Source organism: Oryzias latipes, chromosome 6 (genome assembly GCF_002234675.1).
Source record: "Oryzias latipes chromosome 6, ASM223467v1".
Classification (NCBI taxonomy): Eukaryota; Metazoa; Chordata; class Actinopteri; order Beloniformes; family Adrianichthyidae; genus Oryzias; species Oryzias latipes.
In genome coordinates this window covers 31,093,868-31,103,981 of record NC_019864.2, presented here as the reverse complement: position 1 = coordinate 31,103,981, position 10,114 = coordinate 31,093,868, and the positions used below count along the sequence as shown (strand labels likewise).

General features: G+C 50.9%; 3 protein-coding genes across 7 annotated transcripts; 2 read left to right on the top strand and 1 right to left on the bottom strand.

Moving 5' to 3' along the window:
* Positions 1–18: 18 nt before the first annotated feature.
* On the top strand, positions 19–4,000 carry ccdc77 (coiled-coil domain containing 77). 3 transcript variants are annotated; one of them, XM_011476539.3, is made up of 12 exons: positions 19–119; positions 561–607; positions 778–958; positions 1,032–1,174; positions 2,205–2,301; positions 2,409–2,499; positions 2,572–2,660; positions 2,746–2,894; positions 2,974–3,235; positions 3,313–3,438; positions 3,518–3,670; positions 3,749–4,000. In XM_011476539.3, exons 2-12 carry the CDS (start codon positions 573–575, stop codon positions 3,893–3,895), a joined length of 1,473 nt encoding a protein of 490 aa, XP_011474841.1. In that variant the 5' UTR covers positions 19–119; positions 561–572; the 3' UTR covers positions 3,896–4,000. The 3 variants fall into 3 exon arrangements, with proteins under 3 accessions (XP_011474841.1, XP_011474842.1, XP_020559974.1); XM_011476540.2 differs by having other exon boundaries at positions 94–286; XM_020704315.2 differs by lacking the exon at positions 19–119 and adding an exon at positions 378–472.
* Positions 4,001–4,281: 281 nt separating this feature from the next.
* Positions 4,282–8,208, top strand: hdhd5 (haloacid dehalogenase like hydrolase domain containing 5). Of its 2 annotated transcripts, XM_004070215.4 has the most exons (8): positions 4,304–4,897; positions 5,093–5,308; positions 5,391–5,503; positions 5,600–5,693; positions 5,769–5,802; positions 5,880–6,054; positions 6,129–6,317; positions 6,403–8,208. In XM_004070215.4, the coding sequence occupies exons 1-8, from the start codon at positions 4,805–4,807 to the stop codon at positions 6,770–6,772; spliced, it is 1,284 nt and encodes a 427-aa protein (XP_004070263.3). In that variant the 5' UTR covers positions 4,304–4,804; the 3' UTR covers positions 6,773–8,208. The 2 variants fall into 2 exon arrangements, with proteins under 2 accessions (XP_023811914.1, XP_004070263.3); XM_023956146.1 differs by having other exon boundaries at positions 4,282–4,897; positions 5,600–5,802.
* On the bottom strand, positions 7,041–10,049 carry LOC101163003 (ras-related protein Rab-19). 2 transcript variants are annotated; one of them, XM_023956158.1, is made up of 4 exons: positions 9,374–10,049; positions 9,095–9,290; positions 8,298–8,481; positions 7,041–7,505 (listed from the first exon to the last, which is right to left on the bottom strand). In XM_023956158.1, the coding sequence occupies exons 2-4, from the start codon at positions 9,287–9,289 to the stop codon at positions 7,228–7,230; spliced, it is 657 nt and encodes a 218-aa protein (XP_023811926.1). In that variant the 5' UTR covers position 9,290; positions 9,374–10,049; the 3' UTR covers positions 7,041–7,227. The 2 variants fall into 2 exon arrangements, with proteins under 2 accessions (XP_023811926.1, XP_023811925.1); XM_023956157.1 differs by having other exon boundaries at positions 9,095–10,049.
* Positions 10,050–10,114: the final 65 nt, after the last annotated feature.

Sequence of the window (10,114 nt, the reverse complement as noted above, 5' to 3'; positions counted from 1 at the left end):
CAACTCTGCCGGCTGTCTGTGGTGCAAAGAAGAAGTGAAAATAAACGGTCCGGTTGGATTCAAACAACAACGCCGCCGCTTCACGTTTACCGGACAGAAACGGACACTTCGGTGGATCGGTGCGTCATCACAAATACACGTGGAGATTCCTGCAGAGCGTCTGCGCTTTTATCGCCATTTTTGTGCAAAAATCAACGTGACAAGAAGCGCTTTAGCTACTTTTCCTGTTAATTTATGGCCGGCGATTATTCATAAAACACATTCATGTTTTCCTACAAACTAGCCTGTAAGTCTGACTTTGTGCTGGATGGAAACAATATCTATAAAAGTTATGAAAATAAGTATAAACTGTAAACGCCGCCGTATCCATGGCAACACAAAACTCCACTTCCTTCTTTCCTCCTTGTTCATCGTGAGTTAGTGTCATAACCTGCGCTGAAAAATGTGACGTTAAGGATAAAAACGTGACGCAGTCAGTGAAAACTAAAAAAGCAGAATGATCTGATCATAAACCATAATTATCCTCTCAAAGGTTCAGAGTTTTCTTCTGTGTTTTTCAGATTCTATCCAGGATGGGATCTCCAGCCAAACGTGCATCACTGCACAGGCAAGAACCTACAGACTGAAGAGCCTTCATTGAAACAAAGATGAATTTAGGCTGAAATGGAGCTTCTTGCTTTCCTGAATGGAAGACGAAGCTCTAAAGCCAAATTGATCTCATCTCGTCTCAGCAAACTTCCTTTTAAGGGATAACCGCCGCTGTGTTTGGTCGCACAGATCCAGCGTCGGCGGTCAGGAGGACGACTCGCCTCTGCCCCCGGTCCACGAGCGGCTGGCACACCTCCGTCCTTCCAGAGAGCTTCTGGAGTTCTACCGGCAGAAGATCGCTCAGTATGACGGCGAGAACGAGGAGCTGCTGCAGATGCTGGAGAAGCACAGGAGCATCATGGACGACCAGGTGGGGGCTCGAACGCTCGGGTGTGTGTTGACGCCCGCCTGGCAGTCTTACGGGACGTCCTGTCGTCTTCCAGCACAAACTGCAGTGGGAGCTGCGTCAGCGTGAAGGAGAGGTGGCAGAGCTGCAGAACGCCCTGAGTGACATGCAGGTCTACCTGTTCCAGGAGAGGGAGCAGTCTCTGCGGCTGTACGCAGAGAACGACCGGCTGAAGATCAGGTGGGATGAAGCCCCTCATCCGGCCGCTTTGCTCAAGGGTCAGAAGTGTGGCGGTGACGACTTACGCCTGGCTGGAAAGGCTGCCGTCATCTTCTCCACATAACCTGTAGAATTAGGGGTTTCTGTTGACTCCACGTTTGGAGTGAACAGACTTTTGCTGACTGTCTGTTGTTAATTTAAAGTTTGAGACGCTTTGTAATCTCTGATCCAAACCACCGTGACACAGTTGGTTTGAGTTCAGATACTTTGTCTTAACCAGCATTGGTTTAGAACAATGCCGTCCTGTACAAAGGACGTCCAACACTGAGCGCTGAATGTGACGGGCTTACATCAGACTCCATAGAGTATCTATTGTGAAGAATTCAGAGTAACGTCTGCGAACACAGAGCTATAGATATAGATACAGCAAAGAAACTGAAAGGGGTCAAAGGGCCAAGTTATGAATGGAGGAACAGCTCAGGACAATTCATTAATAACTGACCAGTGGGGAATAACTGAAGCCCTTCGGTTTTACTATGAGGGTCTGTACTATCGGTAAGTCATCTGACCCGCGGGACTCGTCTGGGTTGTCCCCTTAGCCTTCTTTTATTTCTTCTGGCTATTGAAGCATCGGCGATAGTCATTAGAAATGACTATTCGATCCATGGCATTCTTAGGTTTGGTATAGAACATAAACTGTCCCTTTATGCAGATGACCTTCTGCTGTGTATGTCTAGAGATGAAGAAACCATCGCTCATGTTCTTCATCTTTTGGATACATTTGGAAAGGTTTCAGGTTACAAATTAAACCTACATAAAAGTGAGTCGCTGCCAATCAATCTGTCTGAATCTACTCGGGCGGTAATTCATCTTCCTTCTAAGATTGCAAACAGCATCAGAACCATTAGCTGTTGCCGGCCTGGTGGGTGACGTCATCAGAGCTCCTTCTGCTGTGTCCTGAGAAATGTTTTTAGCAAAGTCCTCCTGTGCGTAGCTAAAGTGACCGCTCCTGAACGCACCTTTTCCAAACTATCCGGTGATGTTTTTTCAGAGAGTTTGAAGACAGGAAGAAGATCCAGCACCTTCTGGCGCTCGTGGGTCCTGATGCTGGAGAGGTCACATACTTTCACCGAGAACCTCCTCATAAGGTGCCTTACTCCTCCCAGCTCCCAGTGCAGCCCGACTGCAGCGGCCGCAGAGCCACTGATCCAGTTCTGGACTGTTTTGGTGGTTAAATCCACATCTTCGTGTTTAGGTCACCATCGCGCAGAAACAATCAGACTCTGGAGCCGAAGACGGGCTAAACCTCAGACCAACAAAGATCAGACCAGCAGCCACCAGAAAAGGTTGTTATTCATATATTGGCATTTTAAAAGCACTCATTCATAATAATTCACATTGGATTCACATCTGAACAGAAAGCAACAGGAGAAGTAAAGCAGCCAATGGGGGGAGTGCAGAGGCTTTGGAAAAGTTCAAGGACGACAACCAGACTTTGCTGCTGCAGGTCCGTGGGAGGAGCCTGAAGCAAATGGAGGTTGGTTTGGAGCTCCTGTGTTCAAGTCCTGTTGTGGTGGGACTCTGGCCCCCAGGTGGAGGCGCTCCAGGCCCAGTTGGAGGAACAGACTCGTCTTGCTAAAGAGCAGGTGGAGGCTCTGCTGGAGGACCGAAAAATCAAAACGGAGGAGGCTCAGGCGCAGCAGCGGAGGGACCAGGAGCGCATCGCTGCTCTCAACGACAAGTTAGTGGAAACGGACTTTCCTGTCTCACCTGAAACCCGACTCAGAATCATTTTGGACTCTGCTTTCCCGACCCGTCAGACTCCAGCAGACTCAGAACCTGCTGCATGAGAGCACCAGAGACTTCCTGCAGCTCAAGTTTGAGAGCCGGGCGCACGAGAAGAGCTGGATGGCCGAGAAAGACGGACTTCTGCGGGAACTGGATTCCTGTCACCATCGCCCGAGGAAAGGCGGTTCTGCCGGGCCTGAGCTGTGGAGGCCATGCCAGCCCAGCGGCAGCCCAGCCCGGCTCCGCCCCCGACCACAGCGAGAGGCGGAGCAGCCGCACAGGGGGGAGCTGAAGGTGGGTCTCCTGCCACGTTCTGAGGAGAACGGTTCCTTTAGGAGGGAGGAGGGCCGACGGTTTTCCTTTTTCACCAGGTACTGCAGGAGGAACTGAAGCAAGCTCACCGTCTGGCTGAGATGTACCGAGAACAATGCATCGCCATGGAAACCCAGCTGTCCCAGATCAGAGAGGAAGGGGACGTGGGCCGGGAGATCTTCCAGGTTTGTTTGTCCGGCGTTCCGTAGGAGGGCGCTCTGAACATTGTCCATGGTGCTCATTTGTGGGTTCGTCTGCGCTCAGGAACGCTCGGAGAAAATGGCCAAGCGTCTGCAGGTGATGACTCAGCGCTACGAGGCTTTGGAAAAGAGGCGAGCCATGGAGGTGGAGGGCTTCAAGACGGATCTGAAGCAGCTCAGGCAGAAGCTCAAAGACGTGGAAAAACAGCTGATCAAGGTATCCGGCTTAGGCTGTGTCACCTGAAGGCCTTTTGTCACCTGTGCAGGAACTCACTCAGAATGACCTTGTTGTCAGGTCACTCTGAACGTCGGGGCCAACCAGGACCTGGCCGTCCTGCATGAGGTCCGTCAGAGCAACTCAAGGACCAAAAAGCTTCAGGAGGAGCTGATGAGGCTGAAGGCCAAAATCTACGGGCTGGAGAACGAGCTTCGCTTTAGCTGACGCTGAACGCTTTCCGGCTTTTATCAACTTGTGTACATGTGTATATTGGAATTGAGTGCTGACATTTTTCAATCTAAAAACAATAAAAGTTTTCTTTAATATTGATTTAAAATCAGTCCTTTCTCTAAATGATCCTTTAGAAAATACCTCAGTGGAGAAAAAATGAGAAGGTTTTTCATGGAAATCCTGTTTTATATCCTGTTTAACTAGAGTAAACTTTGATTCTTCCTTTCAGCCTCATGATAGTTGAAAACTGGTAAGATGAAATATTTCTGACATAAAAAAAATATTTGAATTACTTCTTAAACAGCTTCAGAGAAATTACACAAACTTGTTCATAAACGTATCTAAAATAATATTAATCTAATGTTCTCTTTCAGAAATACATTTTTACAAAGCTTAACTGTATAAATAAAGTTTTTAACAAAAAACCTGATCAAAACTTTATGCGCATGCGCCAAATAAATCAAGCGTCTTGGTCGGACGTAAACACTTTGAAACTCTTTTTACACATATAGATTATGACTGAGTTTCGTATTCACACGAGAGCATTAGGGGTTATTTAATTTCAAACTATAAAAATATTTTAACTAAACATTTAGAGAAATAAAGGCGCAAAAAGATGATTAAAAGATAAAAATAAACACGGACTGAAAGCAAATAAATTACAATAAATCCATAAAGTCTAGATGATCGTTTCTAGAGTTTAGGTCAGATTATTGCGGGCAGGATTCAACCTGGAAGTGGTTCTCTGCCGTCAGCAGCAGCGACGGATGCCGCGGCGGGTCAAACACGAGGGAGTGCGCAGGTGCGGAGCGGCTGTAACCGCGGCGCAGGTCCTCACCCGGTTCCCCGGCTGTCACATTTGGCCGCTCGCGCGCCTTCTCCACGCACGTGCCCGCTGACACCATGCAGAGATTTGGGGGCTGGAGTCGCTGTTGGCGGCTGCTGAGATCCAGCTGTCAGGGGGCAGCGAGCCCCCCCTGCAGAAGTTACAGCGCTGTGAGTAAAGCCGGGGAAGCTGCACGCGCCGCTTGAAGACTTTTACGCTTTTTATTCATCATCATGTGTTGTTATTGTGTCTGAGCCTTCGGCGGGAATCCGCTGCCTAAAGCTGAACCTCGTTCAGAGAACAAAGTGTGTCAACGTTCAGAGCGTTAATGATCAACACCCCCCCCCCCCCCCCCCCCCCGGCAGCTCCCTCCCCAGGGCTGCGGCTCCTTCGGCCTTCTCTTCGACATCGACGGGGTGTTGGTCCGCGGCGGGACGCCCATCCCTGCAGCGAAACGCGTCTTCAGGAAGCTGGTGGACCGCAGAGGGAGGTACAAGGTTCCGGTGGTGTTCGTCACCAACGCGGGGAACTGCATGCGGGACACCAAAGCGGAACATCTGTCCCAGCTGCTGGAGGTGGAGGTAACGCCCCTCATCATCATCAGCAGCATCAGGGAGCTCTGTGCTGCTGCTTTGCTCTGACCTCACCTGCTGCTGATGACAGGTGTCTCCAGACCAGGTGGTGTTGTCCCACAGTCCTTTGAGAGTCTTCTCCAAGTTCCACCAGAAGCACGTTCTGGTCTCGGGTCAGGGTCCGGTTGAGGACGTGGCACACAAGTATCCTCCTCCTGCATGTTCTGGGTCTTTGCTGCACCGTTTGAAGGTTGAAGTTTGTTCTGAACGTTTGTGTTGCCTTAACTCACCAACCGTCAGCTTGGGGTTTGAGGATGTGGTTACCATGGATACGCTCAGAGAGGCCTACCCGGTCCTGGATATGGTGGACCAGAGCAGACGACCCAAGGACTCTGTGAGTGGGACTGAACCCCTCTGGTCTCGGCTCAGACGGTTCCATGTTGGGTTCATTGTGAACGTTGTGTTTCAGGTTCCTCCCACTAGAGGTTTACGACCAATAGAAGGTTAGTTTATCGCACGCCTGAAAGGAGCCGTTTCCGTGGAGACCAGGTGTTCTTCACCTGCTTCTTCCACCCTGCAGCCGTTGTTTTGTTCGGAGAGCCGGTCCGATGGGAGACCAATCTCCAGCTTATTGTTGACGTTCTGCTAACAAACGGAGACCCGGACAGACCCTGGAGTACGGCCCGGCAGCCCCACATCCCGGTTCTGGCCTGCAACATGGACCTGCTGTGGATGGCGGAGGCGAAGAACCCGAGGTCCAGAAGGCCGTTAGGAACCCCGGTTCTGAGTTTGGTGGAGTTTTCTCTCACGGGTTTTCCCTCCTCTGCAGGTTTGGTCACGGCATGTTCCTGGTGTGCCTGGAGAATCTGTACCAGAAGGTCACGGGCCGCCAGCTGCAGTACGAAGCGTTGATCGGTAAACCCAGCGTGGTGACCTACAACTACGCCGAGCTTCTGATCCGACAGCAGGCCGAGAAGCTCGGGTGGAGTGGACCGGTGAAGAGGCTGTACGCCATAGGGTACCGGCCCATGTCTCCACTAGATCTTTAAGACCATCCGTTCAGCTGTCAGTACAAAACCGGGTTTCTCCTTCCTGTCTTCCAGCGATAACCTCATGTCAGATGTTTACGGCGCCAACCTCTACAACCAGTACCTCCAGGCCCGTCGTCAGAGGCGGGCTGACGGAGGAGGTCCAGCAGGAGCCGCGAACGTGTCCCCGGCAGAACTGGGTGGAGCTGCTGACGTGAACGGGTCGGAGGCGGAGCTCCCAGAGGCCTGCAGCTCCATCCTGGTGTGCACAGGAGTGTACAGCAGAGACCAGCAGGAGGCGCGGCCCGGCACCGAGCGCCACGTCTACCACGGCCACCGGGACTTCCGCTTCGACCCGGGCCTGACGCAGCCGTCCTTCCTGGTCCACGACGTGAAGGAGGCGCTGGAGCTGGTGTTCCAGCAGGAGGGGCGGCCCCTGGAGTAGCCAGCACCTCACAGAACCTCTGATGTTTGCCAGAGCAGAGCGTCCATCACTGCGACCTCAGCCAGAATGTGCGGTTTAAGCACTGAAACACAGGAATCAGTGATGAAGTGCAGATGTCGGATGAAGAGCTTTTGTTTCTTTAAGGCAGACGTTTTAATTCAGTTCTTCCTAAAAACGGCCAGAATGATCCAGAGAGGCTCAGAAGTTTCCCTGCGTTGGTCACAGAGGAGAACGTCTGACATCGTCCTCAAATATTCTGTTGACATCATTCGAACAGCAGGAGGGATTTTATTCTGAAGGGAAGAGGAGCTGAACGCAGCTTCAGTTTCCTCAGCAACAGTCAGGAATGTTTTCTAAATAAAAGCACTTCAACTTTTCAAAATAAAAGCTTCAATGCTAAAAACTCAAACGAGCATCAGAGGCCCGTTTTTCACCCCAACACTTTGCCCCCTCCTTCAGCTCGCTCTGCAGCCACACTTTTTGTGCGTGGGGGCGCTGGCGTGGAGGGGGCGGGTGCTGCCCCTTAGGGGCGCCGGGCTCTGCGAGGCCTCCTCCGCCACGCTGGGGCCGTTACGGGCCATGAGCTCCCGGGCCATCAGGACGAAGGCGGCCTCCACGTTCTGAGCCTCCATGGCGGACGTTTCCAGAGCCGCCAGCACGCCGTTGTGTTCTGCCAGCGTGCACGCGTCCTCAAACAGCACCTGTCGCTGCAGGTGGAGGTCCGACTTGTTGCCTGCAGCAGAGCAGAAACGTGGAGCACAATGAGTCAGCACGATGCCAAAGACATCCTTCTGTTTGTGTATGTGCACATGTACACGCGTGTGCACATTCATGCAAAAACTAATTAAAACCAATCAAAAGAAAAAGAGCCCTGATGAAGAATTTCTCAGATAAACGTTTCATATTTTTCTAGATCTTTGATATTTTTTATAAAATAATGTAGTGCACAAACAGAGATATGCCTTAAATCTTAAAATCCGTTCTTCACTGCGATTTTGTCTCAGTTTCCTTGTTTTCATCTCTTCTCAGAGCTTCTGTTCGGGTTTTTCTTCCGTTTGAATGATTTTCTCTAAAACGTGCCGACAGAAATATGTTTTTTGGTGAGGATCTGCTGGTCGTACGGCTCAGCCGATGGGTCCTGGAGTGACGGCCGGCTCTGTTTTTACTGACTTCTCTCATTCTATCTTATGTATATTTTTAATACATTTCTGAAATGTTCTGTCATTTGTCAAATCAATTAAAGTGAGAACCCTAAAGTCAAGAAGGTGGAAGGACTTTTCTGCTCATCAAGCTTCCATCCGCCTCTGCACAGAAACAGAATCTAATTCATTTACATCATTTTTGTTTCATTTATAGTTTTACTAAATACTTTTAAACGTACTCAGAATATCTGTGATTGCAGCCCTTTCAAAATAAAAGAATATTTTGCATGCAGCAGGTTTTTTTTCTAGTTCTTTCTCTGCCACTTGTGTGGCGTCTGCTCCTCCCAGGAGCACCGTTGAGCCTCTGCAGGTCTGCCTCTTACCTACGAGAACCAGAACCACGCTGGCCGCTCCGTACTGCTGCACCTCCCTGATCCAGTGAGGAACTGACTCAAAGGTGCCGCGCCGGCTGATGTCATAGGCCACCACGGCTCCGTGAGCGCTGCGGTAATAACTCTGCGTTATGGTGCGGAAGCGCTCCTGTCCAGCCGTGTCCCAGACCTGCATCTGCAAAAGAAAGAGCAAAAAGACCGGGGTTCTGCTCAAACCCAGGTGGGACTCAGCCGTACGCTGACAGGGACGCGGAGGAAACCAAAACAGGATCATTATCTGGCAGAAGCCTGATCACGCCATTTAGACAATTCAATGTTCTCCTTATTTTCTCATCAAAGTTTCCCAAATAGACAAGAGAAGAAGGCCGGGATCCTTCAGAGTCCGGGACAGGGAGGACCAGCATCAGAAACGGCCTGGAACCAGAACCGTCGTTTCCACAACAAACAAAACGACTGAAGTTGGCTTCCTGTTCACAGCTTCCGATGGCATGGGGCACTAAGCGAACATTCCACTGAGACCACCCAGAACCGGGTCCTGTTCCAAAACCACAGGCCCTGTAGACTAAACAATGTGTTTATGTATTCTTTACTATCTCAATCCTAATTTAATCCTGGTTTGAGCAGTCCAGGGCCAGCGGTTTTTAACAGGACCTGGACCTAGGTGGTCTCACTGTGAAGAATGTTCCTTCAGAAGCTGTGAATAGGAAGCTAACTTCAGCGTCGTCCAAACTGACCCGTTAGTCTGCGCTGAACTGTCAGAAAACATCCCAGACAGACAGAAGACCCACCTTCACCTTCTTCCCGTCAATATCCATGGTTTGAACGGTGAAGTCCACCCCGATGGTGTTCTGCTGCTTCTCCATGAAAACGCCAGACTTGAAGCTCTGGACCAGGCAGGTTTTCCCCACGTCCGAATCCCCCACCAGGATGATCTTGAACAGAAAGTCGAAGGAGTCCTCGCTGTCCGAGCAGGCAGACTGCATGCTGACAAAAACAGCGGCTTTCACAGCTCTGCGCCTCGACCAGCGCCTTCTGTTGAGTCAACAATAACTATTTACACAATTTACAGTCACATCCTCCAGAAAAAGACGAGGAGAATCTCCTTTAGGACAGCCGGAACATGTCAGCCAGACAGCCTTTTCCTAAAACAGCCACCGGGACAGAAGAGTGAGGACCGGTGGTTTCCCTCTGAAGAAAAGGAGGGGATCCCTCAGGAGGATCCAAATCCTTCCACCTGACAGGTGAAAGCCCGGTTCTTCATCCCAGCCTCAGACTTCAGCCTGCATTTGTGCCCTCTGGACTTCTCACTTTCATTCTATGATGGACACGCCCACTACCTGCCTTTGCAGGTGTGACCTCCAGCCGCCAGCCCACATGCACCACTGCATCCTGGAGCTTCAGTTTTCTGTCCAAACAGGTGGCGATACCTGGAAAAGGAGGAACAAGTCTGTGAATAATTCATGACCCCGTTGGCTGGTTAAACATTTCCATGTTCCCATAAATCTGAGGAAGCAGAGAGACGGAGGTCTTTATCTGATCAGCTGTTGGCGCTCACCGCCGTCTCGTCCACACATTCCCGTCAGGCGCTCTGGAACAAACATCAACGTTTTACCTTCACCAGACGGAGCACGCCGCTCCGACCTCCCTGCGCTCCCCCACACTGCTCCCTGCTGTCACCTCAGCCCGCAGAAGATCCAGCCGGACGCCAAACAATGGCGGCGTGTGAGCGACGCTGAGCAGCCGGCTCCTTCTGCTGCATCACCGGACCTCAGAGGAGCTTTGTGTGCCAGACGGGCTCTGAATGTGCA